This window comes from Phyllostomus hastatus, unplaced genomic scaffold, assembly GCF_019186645.2.
Source record: "Phyllostomus hastatus isolate PE091 unplaced genomic scaffold, TTU_PhHast_1.1 phas_contig_16, whole genome shotgun sequence".
In the NCBI taxonomy this organism is placed as follows: Eukaryota; Metazoa; Chordata; class Mammalia; order Chiroptera; family Phyllostomidae; genus Phyllostomus; species Phyllostomus hastatus.
In genome coordinates this window covers 20,797,620-20,821,464 of record NW_025333643.1, presented here as the reverse complement: position 1 = coordinate 20,821,464, position 23,845 = coordinate 20,797,620, and the positions used below count along the sequence as shown (strand labels likewise).

At 42.0% G+C, this 23,845-nt stretch overlaps 1 protein-coding gene across 3 annotated transcripts in view; it reads left to right on the top strand.

Annotated features, from left to right (window-relative positions):
• The window catches only part of PRICKLE2 (prickle planar cell polarity protein 2), a 347,805-nt gene extending 328,291 nt beyond the window's left edge, over positions 1 to 19,514 (top strand). For all 3 annotated transcript variants that reach the window (XM_045832341.1, XM_045832343.1, XM_045832342.1), the window contains one exon: positions 13,556 to 19,514. In XM_045832341.1, the coding sequence (XP_045688297.1) occupies positions 13,556 to 14,430 (875 nt within the window). In that variant the 3' untranslated portion in view covers positions 14,431 to 19,514. The remainder of the gene's footprint in view (positions 1 to 13,555) is intronic.
• Positions 19,515 to 23,845: the final 4,331 nt, after the last annotated feature.

The window sequence follows — 23,845 nt, the reverse complement described above, 5'->3', positions numbered from 1 at the left end:
AAGCCCCACAGCGGGTTCTGACCCAGGTGGTGCCAGGCCTGCACTTATCCACTGAGTCTCAGCTGTTCAGTTATGATTTCCTGGGGCAAAGCGCAGGGTAGCAGGACCTACATGATCCACTTGAGACCTGATAGCAGGTTAGGATGAATGAAAGCAGACAAATCTTGGGTTGATATTTCTCTCTTTTCCTTTTCTTTCTATCAACCAACTATATCCCTGTATGTTCCCTGACTATCTAAGGACCCCCTCAGTATTTTCTTTTCTGAGTGCTCCAGCAGCACCCCATTACCTCTCCTTTCTCTCCCTGGCACCATTCCCTCAGGAATCAGGATCTGCCATGGGAGCTCTACAATATTCCACACTGATCTGATAATGGGAGGTATGTACTTTCATGGAATCAAAATTGCAGGCTGTTACAGAAATGGGTGAAAGTGAACAGAAGGTTTAAACTTGCAGTTATAAAAGTAACAAGCCCTGGGTATATAACATACATATAGTTGGTGACTATGGTTAAAGATACCGAATTGTATACAGTCGAACCTCAGTTTTTGAACGTCTCTCATCTCAAAACAATATGGTTCTTGACCAAGTTGTTCATAGAAAAAGAAATTCAATTCTTGACCCAACAACCCTTTCATGCTGATACCTATATAATAAGCCATGTGTCACTCAGACAACAAAGGAGATTTAGTTTTCTAACAAATCACTTCTCAAACAGCCTTCCAGAATGAACTAAGTTTGAGACCTAGGTTCCACTGCATTCAAAAGTGGCTAAGAAAATAGGTCTTAAAAGTTCACATCACAAGAAAAATTATTATAACAATGCATGGTGGTCATTTCGCACCAAATACAAATACCAAATCTTTGTGTTATAAATCTGGAACTAATACAATGTTATATGTTAATTATATATTTAAAAAAACTAAAAAATTTTGAACTGCCCACTCCTCCCTAAAAAATTATACTGAGCTGGGAAAAGATTGAAGAGTCTCTGGTGGAGGTTAAAAAGAGGAACTGAGGCTCAGAGAGGAGAAATGTTTTATTCAGAATCTTACTGGTATTTTGGAGCAGACTTGAGACTCTAGGTTCTTGGCTCTCCAGGCCAATTACAGGTGCTCCTCGACTTATAATGGGGTTGCATCCCAATAAACCTAATATTTTCATAAGTTGAAAATATTGTTAAATTCAAATGCACTTAGTACTACACTGTAGAGTATTAGTTGTATACTCTCCTGGTCGTGTGCCTGCCTAGGAGCTGCGCCCATGCTGCTGCCAGCATCGCGAGAAAGGATCATGTTGTATACCGCTGGACCAAGGAAAGGTCAAAACTCAAAATTTGAAGTATGGTTTCTACTGAATTCATATACCTTTTGCACCATTGTAAAATCAAAAAATCATGTCAAGCCATCACAGGTTGGGGATCACCTGTACTTTTTCCACTATTCTAGTAAACACAGTTTATAGAAAATATACAATCCATGGAATTTTACAAGTGAAAATTAAAGATTTGACTGAAATGAAAGGTAAGTGGCCAGTCTGGCTGGGCCAGGACCCAGGTGGGGCAACTCTCACCCACGTGGGTACATGATTGAAAGGCATGTCAAAAAACTCGGTGATCAAGATAAGCAATATTTCAATGCAGTATTTTAAGGAGCAAAATTCATGCAGAAATCCACAATTAATAAAATATAAAATTTGTAAATAAAGGCAGGATCGGTTTTACTGATTATTTCCTTTAGCCTCAGGCTCCAATTCCACTGGACATTAATGGCACTACTATTACAGTGACAGGGACAAAAATTATAAGCAAATATCTTTGGATTTTAATAGGAATCAATGTTGTTAAGCCAGCATTTCCCAAAATGTGTCCTTTTGAGTCAGGGTGGAGCTGGTTGGGGAAGGGATTCTATTGTCAAAGTATGGAGAGTAGTACATGTTCTATCTTCTTTCTGAAAATTCCTACTGTATTTAAGCCAGTCAAAGGTTTCAAAAGGTCCTTCAGCAATTGTCAAACTCACTTGCCTATAGAATCTTTTTTGCATAATTCAGAGAGAATATTTTGGAGAGGCTTCCCTGACTCCCAGGCTGGATCCCTGTGGAGCTGGAAAGGTGGGAGCAGAGAGAGATCTGAGGGCCTTTGGAGGATACTGGATTCTGAGCTCCTCCCAGGTTAGCAGCTGCTTCTCCATCTGTTTGGACTGTGTACCTTACCAAGCCCACAGCGCCTCAGGAAGGCAAGTGAAGGGCACAAACAGGAACTGGATATGAGAGGAAGTTTCCATGGCCTGGTTCAGTGTCTGTGCTTCCAAAGAACCCAGTCCTAGCTTTGCTGGGTCTCTTGTCAGAGGCAAGGAATAGTTTGGTGGCAGCTCCAGTGGATGAGATGATGGATAAGGCTACACTTCATCTTTCTTTCTAAGGTTCTGGCTCCCTGGCCAAGGTCTGGGGATGTTATATGTTCAGGTACATCCCTCTGGATGGTCTCTATGGTCACACCTTTCCGGAGGCATTAATGAGAAACAAGGGATGTCAGGCCTTCATTCCAAATTCATGAGCTAAAGGAAAGCTGTAACTTTGCTGTTCTAAGTGTGGCCTGTGGACCAACAACATCAGCATCTCCTGGGAGCTTGTTGGAAAGTCAGAATCCCGGGCACAACCCCAGATGCAGGTGATCCAAACCCTCACTGTAGAAGACCTTTGCCTCCTGTCCCTCTGGTCTCTAACAGCCAGCACTCCTGCTGCATTCCTTTCTCTTTCTACTCACCCTAAATAAAGGCTACTCGAGAAGAGTTCTCAGGTAGCTGCTGTGTGAATTTCTAAATTCTTCCCACTTTCTATTACCCACTTGAAAAGTTGCATAACAATGCCTAGCAAAATATATGACATCATGCACAAAAATGTTTCAGAGGTGACAAATACGGGGTGACAGACAATAAGAACATTGTATCTGAGCTCACTGCACCAGCACTGTTCTGAATCCTCTGTGTATTAATGCACTGAATACTCACTTACCTGCACCCACAACCATGAGTGAGTGAATACTCATTCACTGCTAATGAAGCAGATTCTACAATTTCCACTTTACAGATGAGGGGACTAAGGCACAGCACAATTCAGAGTCTTGCTCAAGGACACTCAGCTGTAAGGACAGAGCTGGAAGGTAACCTCCAAAGCCAATGCTCCTCTTCATTCCCTGTGCTGACTCAGGTGCTTTATTCATCCCCCCTACAGGTGTGGGAGAGACATTCTCAAACCATCAGTGGCCTAGAAAAACCTCCCTCTGGCTCCTGTTCACCTCCTGTCCTCCTCGCTGCTTCTGTCCTCCTTGCTCAAGGTGTTCCAGTCATACGACCCTACTGTCACTTCATAGAGCACATGCAACTTTCTCTGGCTCCTTCACATCCTTTAGCTCTCACTGTAGTTATCAACAATACAGAGTCTTTGCCAGCACTGTGTCCAAGGAGAGCCAGTCTTTTATTCTCTGTCACGGCACTGTGTTTCTCCCCTGCCTCGTGACTACTGTCTGTAACAGCTGAATGTCTCTACTGATTTAGTGATATGTCTTCCCTGTACAATGTCATACTGTGTGAGGTGTTTTCTGAAAGGCCTTGTTCCTAGAGGCTACACAGAGCCTGGCAGGGGCAGGACCTCATGAAAAATCTTTGGAGAAACCAAATAGGTGTCCGGGACCCTGGCTGCCCGCCTTGCACCACTGGAGAGCCATTTAGCTTCTGCCCATGGAGTCAAGTGTTTTCTGAGCAAATACTCCAAGGGATGCTGCTTGTTGACTTGGGCTAACGGATTCTAGAAAAGCAGTATGGAGTCAAGGTAAGCCCAGAACAAACTCTGGCAAACAGTCTTCAACTGGTTTGAATTTTTGCACATCCTTTCTATTAGCAGTAGGCTTTGTGGCACCACAGCCATGATCCCCCACAGAGTGAGCAGTAGTTAAAATTGACCCCTGCATGTTTCTAAAAGTGTCACTTCCTGGTTTGCTCCTCCACTCTCTTTGACGCATTCCTCTTTATTGGGGTAACTATTTACCAAGAAGTTAATATAATGAGCAAATCAGTGATAAAAGGTAGGAGATGCCCAAACCGATCTGAGTTTTGATCTTGACTGGACTGGTCCTGGTAGCTGTACTGGGTCAGAAGGAGAAGTGATTTTAGTCCTGTTGCCATTCCTGTTACTTCCCAACCACACCAGTTCAATGGCAAGCACCTAGAACCAATGCTGCTAGAAACCAAAGGCTCTAGGGCCAGGGAAACTAGCATCAGCAATGGCCTTTGAAACCAGCTCATTGCAAAGATGCTGTTCTTCAGTTTGGGCCAGTTTCATGGAGTGGCCAGGGATGGGACATCCTTTCCCCTAGTGTGGAAGGCAGACCAAGCCTGGGGGCACAGGGGGTTCAAAATCAGAGGTACCTACACTCTTCAGCCCTCTGCCAGCCTACCTGCCCCCACTCAGCAGCAGTAGACTGAAGGTACTTGTTTCATGTGTGTGCCAGCACTTCTGGTACCACAGGAACAGAGGGCAGACATGTGACTACAAACACATATGACCACATGGTCACATGGGACTGCTAGATGGGCTGTAGACTAGAGTAAAGAAGTAAGGATGATGCACCAAGGGCTCAGTATTTCAAGTGTCAACTGGAAAAGGAAAGTAAGATAGCAAAAGCCTCAACCACAGGGAACTCTTGAAACTCACTGAGAGAAAACAGGCTTCAATGGCAGGATGTTGAAAGCAGTTAAGGAGAAAACACTGCAATTCCCCAGTTTTGAAGACATAGCACACCCAATAGTGGAACACGTTCATCCTTCTCTACAGAGGGGCACCCCCTGTCTGGAATGGGTCAGGATGATGTTTGCAGGATGAGGTGGAGTGGGCCTAACCCACGGCTGCTCCTGGAAAGCCAAGAGCACAGTCCTCCTTAGCCTGTGGTCAGCAGCAGCCCCAGAATGGGATCTACTTAAGCAGTGGTTCTCAGGTGATATTGCCCCATAGGGGACATTTCGCAATGTCAGGAGACATTTTGAGTTATCACAGCTACAGAGAGGTGTAACTGACATCTAGTGGGTGAGGCTAGGGATGCTGCTTAATACCCAATAAAACACAGGACAGACCCCCAACAGAAAACTGCCCTGCCCAAGATGCCAAAGTGCTGTGGTTGAGAATCCCTGAGTTAGAGTGTCTGAGGGTATGAAGATGTGGTTGGTTTCCCAAAGTAGAAGCACCTTTAGTAATGAAGGACATTTTCCTCAAAATTCTATCCTCTGCAGTATTCCTCTAGCCCTCAAGGGCAACACATCACCAGGGGGCTCCTCTGCAGACACAGATTCAGATCCTGCAAATTTGGTGAGGATGCCATTGCCACTAGTCCACAGGTCATGCTTTGAGTAGCAAGGGATTTGAGTGTGGTCATAATCTCCCCCTTCCTTTCCTCCTCCCTCTCCCTCTCTATCCATCCCCACCCCCAGCCTTCCTTGTCATACTCTGTTTGAACTATTCCATGCCCTGTCACCCAAGAACATGTGGTGGTGGTTAAACTCCACTGCCCAGATGGCAGCTTCTCTCCAGCTGTTGCCAATTTGAAATTCAGGATGTTGAAGATATCGATTGACTTAGTTGGAAAGGGGTCCAAGGGACATGATCAAACTATCCCCCCCCACACACACTTCAGTAAACCAGTACCTCAAAGACATCTTTGGGTGACCAAAGACACTTAGACTGTATAGAGTTCGAGGTTTCAGGGATGCTTAAGCTTCAAAAACAGCACATTCCCATTCTAAACCAAGAGGTTGACTATTTCTATAAAGGGCCAGATAGTAGATTTGTAGGTCATACAGTCTCTTCCACAACTACTCACTTCTGCCCTTTTATACAGAAAGCAGCCATTAGAGTGAATGGATGTAGTCAGGTTCCATAAAACTTAATTTACAAAAACAGGTAGTGAGCTAGACTTTACCCATGAGTCATATTTTACAATACCTTATTCTGAACAATTCCTATTTATTCATGTTTCCACTTTAGCAAAAAAAAAAAAAGTCATATAGGGAAAACCTTACTGAAAGGGAGCAAAATCATTAGTGTGAGTTGTAAATATCTAGAGGGCAGAGGTGAGTAAATACTGTTTCTTTTACTGCACACAAGTGTGACTGTATCTTTTAAGTTGCCAGGAACACAGCTCTCTCTCTCTCTTTCTATGCCAATTATTTATTTGTGTTTTGTTTGTTGTTATTTTTGTTGTTATTATTGTTGTTTTGGAGGAGTGGAAGTAGAATAAATAAATGAGGAACAAAAGGTTCCTCACTTGAGGAACCAAAGGGCTGCCATTACCTTTAAGTCTGCATGTTCTTCTCCCTGGACCAGAGCTTATAGCTTCTGCTCTTAGAACAAATTGGGGGAGGGGACACAGCAAAGATAGCCTTACTCTTCCCTCAGACCCACAACATTCTTTGAAAGCATTGATTCTTTTTGCTGTCACTGGCTTCTGTGAGACCTCTGTTTGCAGTGAGGGGATATTACTTGGACAGAAATGCTGCTGTTGCTTACAGCACTCTGGCTGCTTGCTCGTGTTGACAGTTTAATCTCAGAGAGTCACAGGCTGAATTCAGTACTGACCGCTCCTTGTTGGGGCAAGGCCTGTGGCCTCTGAAGGTGTCTGGACATTTGTGTAACTTTTGGCCACACTTACCTGTGGGATAAGAATGAATGAAATCAAGACCTTTTAACTCCATAATCACCATCTAGCACCTCTCACAAAGCCTGCATTATTTAGAGAGGGAAAAACCTTCTTTGTCTATTAATAAGAAGACAGAGTTCCACTTGAGAGGGGAGCAACCTGGCATCAGTGTCTCATACTGTTGGCAGGATCTTCTTCCAGGGGCACCAATAAAGCAGTCAGACTGTGGCCTGCAGCTGGAGCTCTCCAGAGAATTGGGTCTGCAGTCTCCACCATCCTCTCCACTCCTGTGCCCCTGCATTCATACATGCTCACACAGACATCATGGTTTGGACAGAAAGAAAAGTGCATTTATTGCAGAATCACAGAGTGGCATTTGGGAGCCCTATTTTCTTGGACAAAGAAGGTCTTTGCTTGCTCCTATTAAGAGAGTGCAATGAACAGTCATGCCAGGAAAGTGCAATGAGTAAGACGCCTTTCCCACAGGCTATTGTTCAGATAAAAACTTACACATATGTTGAGGAAAATAAGTCAGGGTGGAGGGCCTTACAAAAGGGTCAAGTGCTGCAGAGTGTCTGGTTGGTAGGGGGAAAACTACTATTGATACTATAGAAAGATCAATCTGGGCAGGCACCAAGGAAGAGGTGACATTTATGTGAGGGCCTTAATGATTAGAGGAAGTCAGCTTTGTACAGGATCTGAAGTGAGCTTGCTGGTATGTTGGAGGAGGGGGAAGAATGTGAGGCTGAAGTGGGTGGGAGCGAGGAACACCATTTCGCCAGTGATTGTGGAAAAACAGAGGGCCTTGAGTTCTGCATAAGACTCTGTATTTTGCCAATAATGAAATTAACCACAGAGCTACACTGTTGAGAAGCAAGTACACAATTATTGCTCATCTATAGGCCATTTTGTTCATGCCCTACATTCAAGAAGCCCCTGAAAAATTCGGAGTTAATAAATGAGAACATAGACATTTCTGCTCTCTGGAGTGAGCAAGTAGCATTTCCAATCCTACCTGTACAATGACCAGGGAAAGAGCTTAGGTTTAGGAAATACTGATAGTAGGCCCTGGAGTTGAGTAATGGGTCCTCCTGTTTTTCCAGAGCTTTTTTCTTTGAGGGAGAGAGGGGAGGGGTAAGGGCATCCTGAGATTCCCAAGATGCAGAGGCACCATAGAGGAGAGGGCAAAATCCCCTCCCAGTGGAACTGAAGCTGCCTCTCTTCACCATTACTTCCTCAGAGAAATGTGAATCTCTTCACACAAGGGACATCCTCACAGATGCTTAACTTTGGGCTTATAAAAGAGCAGTCCAGGACAATAGCACATCTGGGAATGTATAGCATTTGCTAGATTGTTAATGCTGACCCTAATTCCACTCCAGGGCATGAGTAGACATCTGGGTAAATCATTGTACTCACCTGTATAGCTTTTGTTTCTACAAGTGATTTTTGAAGAGTTTTCCCTCCTCACTAAGGTTCATCCACTCACAGTGCTTATTTATCATTTCAGGTTTCTACCCTCCTCTCTGCTTTCAGATGGGGAGGTTCTGGGAGCTATTTGGCTGTTGAAAATCAGCTGTTATGATGTGCACATCAGAACTAAGCAGCAGGGAAAGCAGGAGTTAGAGGACTCAAATCCCCTTGTCCTAACAATTACCCAATGATAAATTAAAAAATTAATATATGACTGGACAGGGTATTTGTCAGAACACTTTTTTCATTGGCATATCCTACATTAAAATTTGGTTCTTTAATGAGACCATTGCTTTATGTATGACTTGTATGTGTATAAAGTAAAGCAAACAAGTGTTGAAATTACACCTTGAAGAAATTGTACATGTTCCTATCCTTTTATAACCATCACCCACATCCAGATACAGAACATCTCCAGTGCCCTAGGGGTTTCTCTTATCCCCCTCCCAGTATTCTGACCTCTGTCACCATAGATAACCTTAGCCTGTTCTTGAACTTCATATAAATGGAATCATACAGGATGCTCTCTTTATGTCTCTCAGCATTTTCTATGGGATTCATCTCTGTTGCTGGGTGTATTCATTCTGTTGATGTGTAGTAAGTATCCCATTATATCATGGTTTCTCAACTGTGGTGTTATTGACATTTTGAGCTGAATAATTCTTTCTTGTGGGGACTGTCTTATGTAGTATAGGGTATTTAGCAACATCTCTCTGGCCTCTTCTCATTAAAGGCTAGTACCACCACCTCTCACTCCATTAATTTCCCCTAGAATTGAAAACCATTGAGTCATATAAATACACTACAACTTTTGAGAAACTCTTTATTTGAAAATAACTTCAAACTTAGTATAAAGTTTCAAAGAATGGAACAAATAATAGAGTGTACTCTTTACCTAGATTAACCTATTATTCACATTTTACTCCTTTTTTAAAAAATCATTTTCTCTCCCTTGCTCACACATATGCCCAAACAATTTATTTCTGAACCACTTGAGAGCAATAGTATTCACCTTGACCATTTACCATTGTTTACTTCCACATGTATTTCCCAAGAATAAGGGTCTTCTCCAACACTATCATACTTATCAGTTAACCACAACAAATGTAGCATAATACATTTATCAATTGCCCATGACCCAATTTTTGTCACTTGATCAACAATTACTCTTTATATAATTTATTTCACTACAGAGAAAGTTCCAGTCCAGGATCAGGTATTATATATATTTGCCATGGTTCTTAGTATCCTTCAGTCTAGAAAGCCTTTCTTTGTCTTTTATGATACTGATTTTTTTTAAAGAATACAATCTCCTTACTTTTTAGTAGAACAGTCCTCATTTGGAGGTTTGTCTGATATTTCCTCCCAAATACATTCAGGTTATGCATTCTTGACTAGAAAACTGAATAAGAACATCCCACCCAAGGCACATGAGGTCCAGTTGCACCTCGTTAGTTATACTAAATTTGATCTTGACTGCATAGTTACTAAATTTTCTTTATAGCTAATAAGCAATATGTGGGTAAACACTAAAGACCATACTAGTATTCTGCTCCCCCCTCAGGTTTACCCTCAAAATTTAGCATACTTTGAGTCTTACATGAACCAATCTTTACCTACAAGGATTATAAATCCAGCACTCCTGTCTGCACTCACTCTGAGTGCTCTGCTGTATAGAAGAGCCCACTCTTTCCTCCACTTAATTATTGATTTTATCAGTTATCAGTATGGATTCATGAATTCCTATCTTTTTCAGTGGTTTATAAATCATTACTGCTTTTAGAGGCTTCTGGCCAAAATGGAGGCATAGGTAGATACACTCTGCCTCCTCACACAACCAAAAGAAGGACAACAACAAATTTAAAAACAAAAAAAAAGAACTGCCAGAACTGCCAGAAAATCAAACTGTATGGAAGTCCAACAACCAAGGAGTTAAAAAAGAAACATTCATCCATGCTGGTAGGAGGGGCAGAGACAGGCAGCCACGGCAGAGAAGACACATGGCAAGGCAGCAACTGGCAAAGCAGGTGGTCCTACATTTGAGTGCACATAAACTGGGAGGGACAATTCCCAGTTTAGTGTTCTTGTCTCACTCCCCAGGAACAACTGAGGAGTGAGACAGACCATGAAACCCAGAGTTCCAGCACAGGGAAATAAAGCTTCAAAACCTCCGACTAAAAATTTGTGGGGATTGCTGTGGCAGGAGAAACTCCCAACTTCACAGGACAGTTTGTTGGAGAGACCCATGGGGTCCTAGAACATAAACAAACCTACCCACCTTGGAATCAGCACCAGAAGGGCCAAATTTGCATGTGGGTAGTGAGCAAAGTGACTGACAGCCAGCCGAAAGCTGAGCAAACATCATTGTTCCCTCTTGGACCCCTCCCCCACATACAGCACCACAACACAGCAAAGTGGGTTGCCCTGGTGAATACCTAAAGATCCCACCCCTTACTACATCAGAGATATGCCTAGACAAAAAAAAATATGGCCCGAATGAAAGAACAGATCAAAGCTCCAGGAAAAATACAACTAAGCAATGAAGAGAGAGCTAACCTACCAGATGCAGAGTTCAAAACACTGATAATCAGGATTCTCACAGAAATGGTTGAGTATGGTCACAAAATAGAGGAAAAAATGAAGGCTATGCAAAATGAAGTAAAGGAAAATATACATGGAACCAGGAGTGACAGGAAGGAAACCAGGACTCAAATCAATGGTTTGGAGCAGAAGGAAGAGTAAAACATTCAACCAAAACAGAATAAAGAAACAAGAATTCAAAAACATGAGGCAAGGCTTAGGAACCTCCAGGACAACTTTAAATGTGCCAACATCCAAATCATAAGGGTGCCAGAGGGGAAGAGGAAGAGCAAGAAATTGAAAACTTATTTGAAAAAATAATAAAGGAGAATTTCCCCAGTCTGGCAAAGGAAATAGACTTCCAAGAAGTCTAGGAGGCTCAGACAGTCCCAAAGAAGTTGGACCCAAGGAAGCACACACCAAGGCACATCATAATTACATTAGCCAAGATTAAAAATAAGGATAGAATCTTAAAAGCAGTGAGACAAAAGGAGAGAGTTACCTACAAAGGAGTGCCCATAAGACTATCAGCTGATTTCTCAAAAGAAACCTTACTGGCAGGAAGGGGCTAGAAAGAAGTATTCAAAGTGATGAAAAGCAAGGACCTACAACCAATATTACTCTATTCAGCAAAACTATCATTTAGAAAAGAAGGGCAGATAAAGTGCTTCCCAGATAAGGTCAAGTTAAAGGAGTTCATCATCACCAAGCCCTTATTATATGAAATGTTAAAGGGACTTACTAAGAAAAAGAAGATAAAAATCATGAACAGTAAAATGACAACAAACTCCCAACTATCAACAACTGAACCTAAAAAAAAAAAAAAAAGCAAAAACAAATAAGCAAACAACTAGAACAGGAACAGAATCACAGGGAGGATTATCAGCCAGGAGGGGAAGATGGTGGAAAAGGTACAGGGAATAAGAAGCACAATGGTAGGTACAAAGTAGAGAGGGGGAGATTAAGAATAGTATGGGAAATGGAGAAACCAAAGAACTTATATGTAGAACCCATAGACATGAACTATGATGGGGGAGTGCTGGTGGGAGGGGGTGGTGCAGGGCAGAAGTGAATAAAGGGGAGAGAAAAATGGGACAACTGTAATAGCATAATCAATAAAATATATTTAAAATAATATAAATCATTACTATTTTTAAATATTGTGATGCTCAAATTGCTCACCTTTGGCTGGTGGGAATCCCTTGAATTTGGGCCTGATGTTCTTCTGACAAACTCCCATCACTTTTTATTTTAACACATCTTACTTTTTAGCATAACAAGATGTTCCAGGCTCATCCTTTACCTTCACTTCTTCTGTACTTGAATTAGCCATTTCTCCAAAGAATCCTAGTTCCTTTTAATGGGGAAGGGTAGAAAGTACAACTTATTCATCCTTTTTCCTGTGTATTAACATTTTAGTTGTTTCTTATGCTGGGCTATTGTAAAGAAAGCTTATCTGAATACCCCTGTACCTCTTTTGAACTGATTTCTTTGGGGATGTAATCAGAGTGGTGATAGAAAATTCATAGAATCTCCATTCTGGTTATATACCCAACAGAAGCGAATAAGTGCATTAAAAAGGTACACTGAATATGTGTCCTTTGAAAAAGCTGCTTTGAATATAAGCAGCTTTTTCTCATAATTTGTGTGTGTGTGTGTGTGTGCCTGTGTTCTTAGCTTTAGTAGATATTGATAAATACTTTTTCAAAGTGCTCATAATATTTGTTTATCTAGGGAGCAGTAGTAAGTTGTTACCCCAGTAGGTAGGGAGGAGTAATCAGTGGTAGGGGATGATAATGGGCCACAGCAATCCAAAGACATGTTGTCTGCAGCCAGAAATGGCAAAATTGCTGATCCTTTCAGTAGATAAATGATAAGTGACAAATGACAAGATTTTGCCACCTGGCCCATTCTTTAGCTTCTCTTTAGAGTGCTGCTTTGAGATGGGCAACATGGAAGTGACTGAAGTCAGGAATCACCTGCAACTTTCAAAATGGTTTTTATCTCAGGGATACCAGTGACAGTACTTCAGGAATGCAGGTCCACTGCTAGGAGTACTTGCTGTTAGAGAGCATTAGGGTCGCTGCTTTGTTTTAAAAAGTGCCTCCTCAAGGGAAGGAAGAATGTCCCCAGAGTCCCACTCACATCTTCTGGCTGCTGGGGGCCCATTTAGAATCCTGGAATAGTCATTTCACTAAACAGTCTGAGAGAGGAAAAGTCTCTCTGTCTATACCCAGGGAGTCACTTAGTTTTCAAAACATCTGAAATGGGGGCTGAGGGATAGAAAGCAGATCAGAAAACTGCTGAAAGCTAAATAGGGGAGTAAACTGGTCCAGCATTATGGGCCTAGATTCTAGGCTGAGTTTGGCCAGGAAGTGCTTGGGCAAGGCCCCGTCTCTATAGCTCAAAGTTTCCTTGTCCAAAATATCTGCCCTAGGTAGCTTAGAGTGCATTACTAAAATCAAAGAGGTAATTGAAACACTTTTTGTAGAAAGAAGTGCTAAACAGAAAAAACATCATATTCAAGATATACAATAGGCTCTTAGTAGCTTTGATGAAACTTTGGCGGTATTAACTAGTAAACTGCATGTCTATGGATGCATTTCGGACAGGTGCCCCCTCAAGGCAGTACTGCCACTCAGTGGAGTGGGGAGGGCCCTCCTACCCATTTTCTGAGCAAGCCTTTGTGCAGCGTCTGCTCTAGAACCCCACACATTGACCCTGAACAGAGACTGTTCACATGACCAGCAGCGACGGTGAACCCCATTGTTGCACCTGTGTATTAACCTCCAGGGTCCTCCCCTCTCTCCCCCACAGGCCTCTCCGCGGATGGTGGCGCCAAGCGCCAGGAGCACCTCTCCCGGTTTTCCATGCCTGACCTCAGCAAAGACTCTGGCATGAACGTCTCTGAGAAGCTTAGCAACATGGGCACACTTAACTCGTCCATGCAGTTCCGGAGTGCGGAGTCCGTTCGCAGCCTGCTCTCAGCCCAGCAGTACCAGGAGATGGAGGGAAACCTCCATCAACTCGGCAACCCCATTGGCTACAGGGACCTGCAGTCCCGCAGCAGGATGCATCAGAGCTTTGATTTTGATGGAGGAGTGACAGGCAGCAAGCTGCCGGGGCAGGAGAGCGTGAGGATCCAGCCCATGAGCGAACGTACACGGAGAAGAAGCACCTCCCGTGAAGATAGCCGCCGCTTCCGACCGCACAGATCCAGGAGGTCCCGACGCTCCCGTTCAGATAACGCCCTGCACCTGGCCAGCGAGCGTGATGCCATCTCTCGCTTGAAAGAAAGGCCCCCGCTCCGAGCCAGAGAGGACTATGACCAATTCATGCGCCAGCGGAGCTTCCAGGAGAGCCTGGGCCAGGGGTCCCGGAGGGACCTGTACAGCCAGTGCCCAAGGACTGTGTCAGACCTGGCTTTGCAGAATGCTTTTGGGGAGCGATGGGGACCCTACTTCACCGAGTACGATTGGTGTTCTACCTGCTCCTCCTCCTCAGAGTCCGACAATGAGGGCTACTTCCTAGGAGAACCAATTCCCCAGCCAGCCCGCCTGCGATATGTCACAAGCGATGAGCTTCTGCACAAATACAGCTCTTACGGCCTCCCCAAGTCATCCACCTTAGGTGGCAGGGGACAGTTGCACAGCAGGAAAAGACAAAAGAGCAAAAACTGTATTATTTCTTAATCTGATTGGTGTCAGGGAATAGGGGAAGATGGGAGCTAAGAATGTAAATTCGGAAACTTGCACTGTTTTAAATTTTAAAGCGCTTTTCGAGGTGGTTACTAGGGGAGAAAAAGGGACATGCTCTCGCTTGATGAAGGAAAGATTACAGATTGGCTCGTCTGGTAGTCACAGTTCTTGGCATGTTGAATATTATTTGCACATTTCACTTTGGAGACGCTATAGACTCTGTGGAGGCCAGGGGTGGTCACCTCCCTCCCATCAGTGTGTTGAGTTGCCACTCGCAAGATGATAAATTGCTTCCTGCTCGCTTGTATCCTCTCTGATTCTCTTACTTTTAGGACCCTTTTCCCAGTAAGTGATTTGTTTATTAGCCAAAACCCAAGTCTAAGTTATTTACATGTCCATTGTAAATGCAATGTAAATGAGAGTTCTGATAAAATATTTTTGTATTTTGTAATATCAAAGGAATTTCTATATCGTAGGACTCAGTTGAAGACCTGCATGCACATCCAGCATTGTCTTTGAGTAGTATTCAGAGGTGGTCCAGGACCACCTTTTGTTTTTTCTTTTTTCTATACAAATTTGTTACATGTCAGTGACACTTTTTTCAAATGAATTTATTCTATTTGGCTTTTTGTGGCTAAAAAAATTATTATACTCAAAACATGTTATGCTCTATTCCACTTAAGGAACCATCCTTAAGTCCACTTCCACCCTCAGTAGAATGTATTCTCTACCAAGTGATAGTCATTTTTTTTAAATAGCAAATATAACTTTGCCAATTAGAGAAACCAATCAGTGTCAGTAAATTCTGTGAGAAACACCATCCCTGCTGGGAACACTGAAGTTGCTCACTATTGATCTCTCCCTTGGGAAAATATCAGTGACTGTGAGTGGTGTTGTGTGATGTCAGCATGACATTGTTTGAGTGTGGCATTATTTTCTGGTGCTCATGTTTCCTGGATTGTATTATCTGCTTTCCTTTACCAAGGCAGACAGAACAGCTGCCTTAGCCTGACAACCGGTTGTCCTCAGTGCAAATGAACTTAAGCATTAGGATCTTGGGAACAGGGAGGTTCTGATGGGGCTCTGGGAGTGATGGTATGTTCTAGATTATATGTTATACATGGAGAAGGAATAAGGTGATTTGAAATCAGAAAGCAGGTCAGGGGCAGAAATGAAGGATCATATGAAGGTCAGGGCAAAGAAGAACTTCTAGAAATGAAATAGAGGAGAGGTGACAGCCATCTTGAATAGCCCCTAGTGTTTACGGAAGGAATCCAATTTAACACACTCCCTGGCCAGAGCATCTGGGTAACCCAGAAAGGTTGAGCTGCTCAGGAGATTTCAGTGTAGTGATCTTGAAAAACAAGTGTTGAAAGGAAGATTTCCATTTTGAACTTTGGGGACCTTGGGTCAGACAGAAGATGGGCTCAAAAGTGAGTTTGCTTAAAGAAGACATTTAACGGTTGTGTTGTTTATAGTAAAATAATACTTCCTACCTTGCTTCAGTTAAAAATGAAGCGCTTGCTTTTTCCTCCATTCTTCTCCTCCCCTTTATGGATTGTGGCCATTGAAATAATCCATCACAGGACCCACTTTTAGTAAGATGTGTTGTCCATGTGCTACACGATGTATCTCAGTGGCCATCTGCCATGGTGAGGTGAGCGTGATCTCTTTTCAGTATAATAGTTAATATTTTCTAGTATTTTTTATGGAGAGAATGTGAAAAGTGGCTTTTCAGATACCATGCCAAATGGGTCTGGGGAAAGGAAGGCTGTACAGGATGTGGAAATGGCACTCCATTCAGGATGTATTAAAATAATTTGCTTTTCAGGTATTAATATGACATTTGTCATTGTCACTGATTTTTTAAAAATGCAATGCAAATGTTGGTTGTGGCTGTTTTCCGCATGCTATCTTCATATCTAAATGCTTCATTAATTATCCAAGCCTCTGGAGAATTAACTCTATTACGTTTATATAGGAAGTTTGTAAACTGCTTGGCAAACTGATTTTAAGAAATAATGTGCAACACCACACGACTAAAGTGGTGGGTTTCTGGTAGAAATTGGGCAAGTCCAATTTGGATTTCTGAGTTTCTTGATTGATGAAAACAAAAGGCATTTTGGAAAAAGGAAAAAGAGAAAAAGTGATGACCTGACCTGGCAAAAAGCTGAAAACAATGTCTATCCTCTGTGGCCTGGAATCCAATGAAAGAAATTCTCCTAGTAAATGTTGCTTCCTAACTCTGCCCTTTTCAGAGTACCTCTTGCATTTCCCAGATGGGGCTTTAACCCTATCAGCAGAAACTGACACATAAATAGTGTCCAAAGGGATTGGAGGAATGAGCAATTTGAGATCTATGTGCCCCATGAGCACCCAGCAGCCGAACTGGTCAGAGCTTGAGATGTAATCAATAAAAGCCTCAGGGTCAACTGTCTACAGACAAGATCACCTCCATGTAGTCCAGCACTGCAGGGGCCTTCCCACCCCACACTCAATCAGGCACCTTACAGAGAATGCTGACATAGAGTGACTAAATTCTCGAAATGATGATGAAACCTCCAGGTGAATGCCCCAGGGAGAGCAGGGTGGCATTGTACTGGGAATTCCACCTGTTAGTGATAACTTACATATAACATCCCAGAATACAATTTCCAAAAATTCAAAGCATTTTCTGAGGCATGAACTTAGGGTCCTTACCTGATTCCTCCATCATAATCATCAGCTCTCCTTGGTCAACTTTCACTGTGAGTCAGGGATGTGCTCACCTCTTCTTACATCATCGTTCTGTCTTCTGTAGACTGGTTTTATCAAAGTAATCTTTTCCCAGTTTTCTCTGCTCTAATGTCATATGGTTTTGTTTGTTTTTCTACCTTTTCTCATGTTGGTCCTCTTCTTGTCTTGGTTAACACCATATTTTCTGAGTTCAGTTCATGTCCTATTTGCTGCTCAATTCAGTGGCATCAGAACTGGCTCTTTCCCAAGAAGTAGAAGTTATTGACAGTGCCCTGAATGGTGCTGCCAATATATACCATTGTTGATACTGTGAACAGGTTTCATAGTAGGCTGCTGGCATTGAGAGTGGCATTCAGGTACCCTTCCTTCTGTTGTGTAGTTCTGGGATCTCTACCAATTGAAGGTGGATGAGCTGAGGGAAACCAGAACTGTGCTTCTTGGTCTTGCACATGTTCAAAAGGGGAGAATCTCTAGCATTGATTGTTTGACAGCTTCTTTCCATATTCATGTTTTTTCTGGTCCTTCCTTTCCACCCCCAGCCAGCCCAGTGACCAAGCAATTTTGTATTATTAATATGGGACCTAGAGGCAGCTCTTCCTCATCCACTTCTCATTCTGTAGGATACTCCTGCACTGCAACAAGTTCTTCTCCTGCAGCAGCTTTCTGCTTCCTGGGCATCACTAGCAGTGGTTGAGTTCAGGTGGGGCCAGTGATGGCATATACATAGCATGTACTCTGCAACCTGGGCAGATATAACCAATGTGTCACAGTCTATTTTCAGAGAACATAGATACAGCCTCAAAAATCTTGTGACATTCTAGCCAGCCAGAACTGGTTATCAGTACTGATCTTATTTGTCTGATAACAAACCTTTCTTGTGAACTGTTTCTTACTTGTCTTTAAACCTGGGCTCTTTTACCATTGGCCAAAAATAGTACACCAGCCACTTAAGAAGCATCATTTATAAATAATTGTGAGACTCCAATTCCTATGTCCCCAGATTATGAGTGCTAATGGGAGCTGACTTTTTAGCTGACTCTGATTCTTTAGGCTAAAGGAAGACAAATCTCTTTGGCCTCCTTTCCCCTCCTCATGTTACTGGCCAGTTATTATAGGCAGCCTCTGTTTGTCTTCTTGCAGAGGTCAGATAGGAGTCCATCTTATTCTTCATCTAATCCCACCTTCTAACAAGAAATAACACAAATACTTAAATTCTAAGGAGAAGTGCTCTTTGTGTATTTCTGTCTAACAGAAACCATATGCTAACACATAAGAAGGAGAATCTATGAAAAGGGAAGTGGAAGATGGAACCAGCTATCTGAATATTCATGCCAGAAGAGTTGCTGTTAGCAACTGTTTGGCAGCTTTGGGGCTTTGAAATGGCCTCTGGACTGCATTCCAGGTGCAGGACTCAGCCAAGCCTCCTCTGTGATTTGGAAGACAGTTTCATGCTGCCTTTTGAGGTATAGATATTTAAGCACTAGGGAAGTAGACATGATGAGAATTTTGCCTTGCCTCCTGTGGTTTGTCCCTCTGGGACGTAGCAGATACCAATGCTTGTTTGACCACTTGGAAGCAGTCACCAAGTTTAGGATCATGAAAGGATTTGATTCTTTTTCCATTTTCTCATAATAGTAGCCCAGTCAACGCAAGACTCATAAAACATGACTCACTGTTGGGAGCTATACTATTTTATAGGCTTACTTCCTGCTGACAAAACTAGCTTTCTCAAGGGGAATAAAAAGGAGGGAGGAAAAGTCACAGTGTTAGGAAAACATTTCTATTATTTTGATATGATGAATCCATAGGATAGAAAAAAAATGTCTATCCTGAGAGTTTTCTGAGACATCCCTTCACTCTACTGGGCATTTGGCCTTTGATGTTCAGTAGGTCACTGACCAAGCTTTTGTAAATTTCATGAAGAGAGTTACTCACCAGTAAGTTCTCTCCTCAAGTCTTCCTGGTGATTTCCTATTTCCCCATAAAACATTTTGGTTCTATTTATGGACCCTGACTTAACACTCTGTGGCCTATGAGTCCTCCATTTTCCTTAGCAAATAAGGACTTTAGCAGTTTCCCCCGTACTAAATATTCTTTCCTGTACAGGATTGCTTTGCCATCTCCTGCTTTAATTCCAAGTGCATAAACAAAACCTCAGAGGGCCTGAGAAGGTGAGGCAGGCCAAAGTCTGTTGTGTGTCGAATGTCGAACTATTTGTTAAGAAGGTCTGCAACAGGCCTTTGGGGTAGGCTCTGCCAGAGACTGTGAACACTTTGCTTGAGATCCGTGCCCTGTAAAATGGATTTGATGTTTTACTGATGTCTGTAATACATTTGTAAACTTCCAATAAAATTTGAATAAAAGAAATGTGCCATTCTTCCCTTGCTTTTCAGATACTTGAAAGTCTTTGCCTTTGAGCATCTCAGCAGAAAAGAGAGAGGCTGCACATGTCAGGGATGAGATTTACTATGGAAGATGAATCTGATTATTTACATCAGAATTTCTCAACCTCAGAATAATCAACTTTGGGGCCTGTTTATTTGCGGCAGAGGACTGTCCTGTGCTTTGTAGGGTGTTGAATAACATCTTTGACCTCTACCCACTAGATGCCAATAGCACCCCTCCTCATGAGTTGTGACAACCAAAAGTGTCTCCATACATCACACCCATTATGATGAATGCTATTTTTAAAAAAACTAGAAACTAACAAGTGTGGGTGAGGATGTGATGAAAATGAGGACCCTTGGGCACTTCTGGTAGAAATGTAAAATGGAGCAGTCTCTGTAGAAAATAGTACAGCAGTTCCTTAACATTTTAAAATAGAATTACCATATGATCCAGCAATTCTACTTCTGGGTGTATACCCAAATAATTGAAAGCAAAATCTCAAAAAGATATTTGTACACCTATGTTTATATCGGCACTATTCATAATAGCTGAAAATATGGAAGCAACGTAAATATCCATCAGTGGATGAGTAGATAAAATGTGTTATATATGTGCAATGGAATATTATTCAGCCTTTAAAAGGAAGGCAATTTTGACATATGCTTCAATATGGATTAACTTCTAGACATTAAGATAAGTGAATTAAGCCAGTCACAAAAGGACAAATACTGTATGATTCCACTTATATAAGGTACCTAGAATAGCCAGGTTCATAGGATAGGTAGAATGGTGGTTGTCAAGGGCTGGGGATAGAGGAGAATGGGGAATTGTGAACTGGGTATGGAGTTTTAGTTTTTCAATGTAAAGATTCTGAAAATTGGTTGCATAACAATGAGAATGTACTTAACACTACTGAATATACACCTAAAATGATAAATTTATGTTGTCTTTATGTAACTGCAATTTAAAAGTAATATCTCCACCCATAGCTGAATGTCCCCTGGAGATAAAATTACCCCTGGTTGTGAACCATGAGTTCAAATGCTTTGCCACCTTAGCTTCTCTGTTCCTTATGGATTTTTGAAACTGACTCCTACCCAGGCCACACAATTTTTAGTTTTAGCTGGAATTAAAACCAGCAGATGACCCTAAAATAATTTATATTTGCTCTTAAGCAAATATTAAGTATTTGGTCTAGAGAATTATATCCACAGCTGTGTTCTGGTTAGAAGAGCATTAATATTGTCTGGGAGCCAGAACCAAAGCAACACATAAATTAGATTTTCCAATGTCTGATCCACAACATTGAGGAATTGCTGGATATTGCAATATCATTCATTCACTCAATAAATATATATTAAGAGCCTGTTCTGACCCAGGCACTTTTCTAGGTGCTTGGAATACAGCAATGCACACAACACAAACAAAAGTTCCTACCCTCTGTTAAGGATCTTACAAACTTGACTATCCACTAGGCTGGAAGTATGCAACAGCAAACATTCTCATCCACCCTAACCATGAGGGCTTGAGAGATGAAGGTGAGTTATTTAACTCTAAGGCCTTCTGAGAGCCTTTGGATGGAGACTTGTGTTGTGTCTGTTCTGCTCACAGGCCCTCATGGAGAGCATACCCCTCAGGCAGCCATGGTTTTACTATTCGACCCCCTCCTTCGTTCTCAGCCAAAATGAGTAGCATCAAGAATGGCACCTAGCCAGCAATTTACAAGTAACCTAACACAAGATGGTAAGCTGGACCAATCAGATTCCCCTTCTCAGGATTATAAACAGAGATTTTGAGAGAAAGAAGCAGTTATCAGTGGAAGATGGAGCTAAGAGGATGTATAGGGAGAGCAGCCATGAGTTAGGCTGACACCCATCCTGGTAAGGGGAGAGATGAGGAAGCAGAAGTGATGGGCAAGCAGAAGCTCAGGCTGAGAACAGGTGCAAGAACAAAGATTGCATAAACACAGAGATCTTAAATGGCTCAGAGGAGCTGCTCCCTGGGACCTCCTCACCTCCAACCAGATTCAGGTTCCTGCCCCTCTAGGATTACCTACCTACAGTTTTGGCGATTCACACACCCCTTCCCCATTGTGCTTATGTATTGTTATATTACACACCTCCATAAACTTTTGTTTGCATTTAAATGATCCTTACAACCTTAATTAAAACATGGAGAATGAATTCTGAATGCCAGTTACCACATTGTTTTGCACCATGTCCCTTTAGCAGTTTAATCCCAACTCAACCACTTCCTACTTGTACATTTTGGGAGATGTACATGTCCTCTCTAAGCTATCAAATGGGAGAACAATAGAGTTGTGTGAATATACTGGAATAATGCATGTGAATCTCTTAGTGCTGCGTCTGCCACTATAAGAGCTCAAAACACATTGTCTTGCTATTGTTTAGTAGTATTATTATTATTTCTATCCCACCCAAAGATAAAGGGTGGCAGAACCAGATACCACTGGTATCTAGTCTAAGAGTATTAATTTTCTTTTCTTTTAATTTAAGCATGAAATAGGATTTAGAAATATCTCCAGAACATCTGAATCTTCACTATGTATAGGAAATGCCTGCAGAGCTTATTAAACAATGCAAATCTAGTCCTGCCCACAGAGGTTCTGGTTCAAGGGATCCGGGATAAAACTGTACAATCTGCTTAAAAACCAGGGTCATCCAGTGCATTCTGATCTAGCTGGTTTGAGGACCACACCTCAAGAAATTCTGCCTTAGCATTAGTTTGTTTTCTTCCAAGTACCTGGGGAAAACATAACACCAAAAACCTATCTCCTGGTTCTACTCACTTGAGGAGAATTGGATAAGAAGCCCAGTGGTCAGGATGGAGATATCTGAGCCTGGGGTTTATACTCCAATTCTGGAGAACCTGAGGTATATTCACATTTTTCTAGGAGTGAGAGTCTTAAAAAAAAGAAATATAGTTTGATTTTAATTTTTCTTGAGCAACACAGATCATAGCTACACTGAGAAAAGGGTGGGCTTGTTGTGAAATATAGTCTCACAATTGTGATTGGACTTGAGAACTGCTACTCTTGGGTCATAGCTAATGGCTTTCACACATTAAAATTACTTAGATAGATTATTTAAAATCCAGAATCCCTGGCTCCATTCTTAAAAAGTCTGATTCAGCAGTATCCAGCACAACAAGGAAAACTGCATTTTCCTAAGGTTCCAGGCCACCTTTGAGAAAAAGTGGCTCTGAGCCTCTCTTACCATGGGAAAGTCTTCATCTTCTGGGAGCCCTTATGTGCCACTAAAGACTTCTAGCTTGTGTTACTGACTTTCAGTCTGGAAGAATCTGCTTCTCAAAAATTCATCTACCGTATGTGTTAACTAGACTCTGGTCTACTTCTGGCCTAGAATGAAAACATCAGCTCCCTTAAAAAACCCACACTAGTGTAATTTCTAAATACAAGTAATTTTGTGTAAGAGAGATGTCAAGACAAGAACCCAAGATAGAAAGTTTATCAGAAGATGCAATAGATAAATAGTCAAAGACAAACACAGGCTGCAGACATGGTTAAGCCATTAAATGTCACAATCCCATTCAGCAGGAGAGGAGATGATTTAAGAGCTTTCTCAGTAAAATATTATCAGGTACTTGTTTTCCCTAGGTTAGTGCTTCTAGACATAAAACAAGTTATCAGGAATCCTGGAAGGCTTTGTCATTAACACACCAGTTAGCAAATAAATGAAACCAGAGTACCAGAAAGTAAACCCAATAATGTGAGGAATTTGCTTTAAAAGCCAACTGTCTTAGGTCAGTATTTTTGGATTTTAAGTGTCCAAACTTACTTCAAACTAATTTGAACAGAAAGGAGAGAGGGCGGGGGGGGAGAGAGAGAGAATATTTGAAGGTACTGTGCATTTTATGAGGGCCATGGACAACTCCTGCATAAAGGCCTGATACCAGGACAGGAAAGCTACCAGGAGCTCAAAAGAACTTTATCCTAGTTTCTCTTTAATCTCCCTTTGCTTTTGCAGCTTTGGGGAACTCATGGACATGTGTGGCTCCTCACATTTAACCCTTTATTTTCATAAAAGAAACTCTGATTGTCCCAGCTTGGATCAGGAACTTCTTCCTAGTCCCATCAACTGTTGGAAGAAATGGGGTGATTCCTAGGTGCTAGCCTGCTGGCAGAGTGCTAGTTCATGTTCATTTAGGAGATTCCTAAAAATCCTGGTTCAGTAAATTAAAAGGGAAGCAGGAAAGCACAGGCTTAGTCTTTCTGGTAAGGAAGGTTTTCAGTAGAGAAAATCAT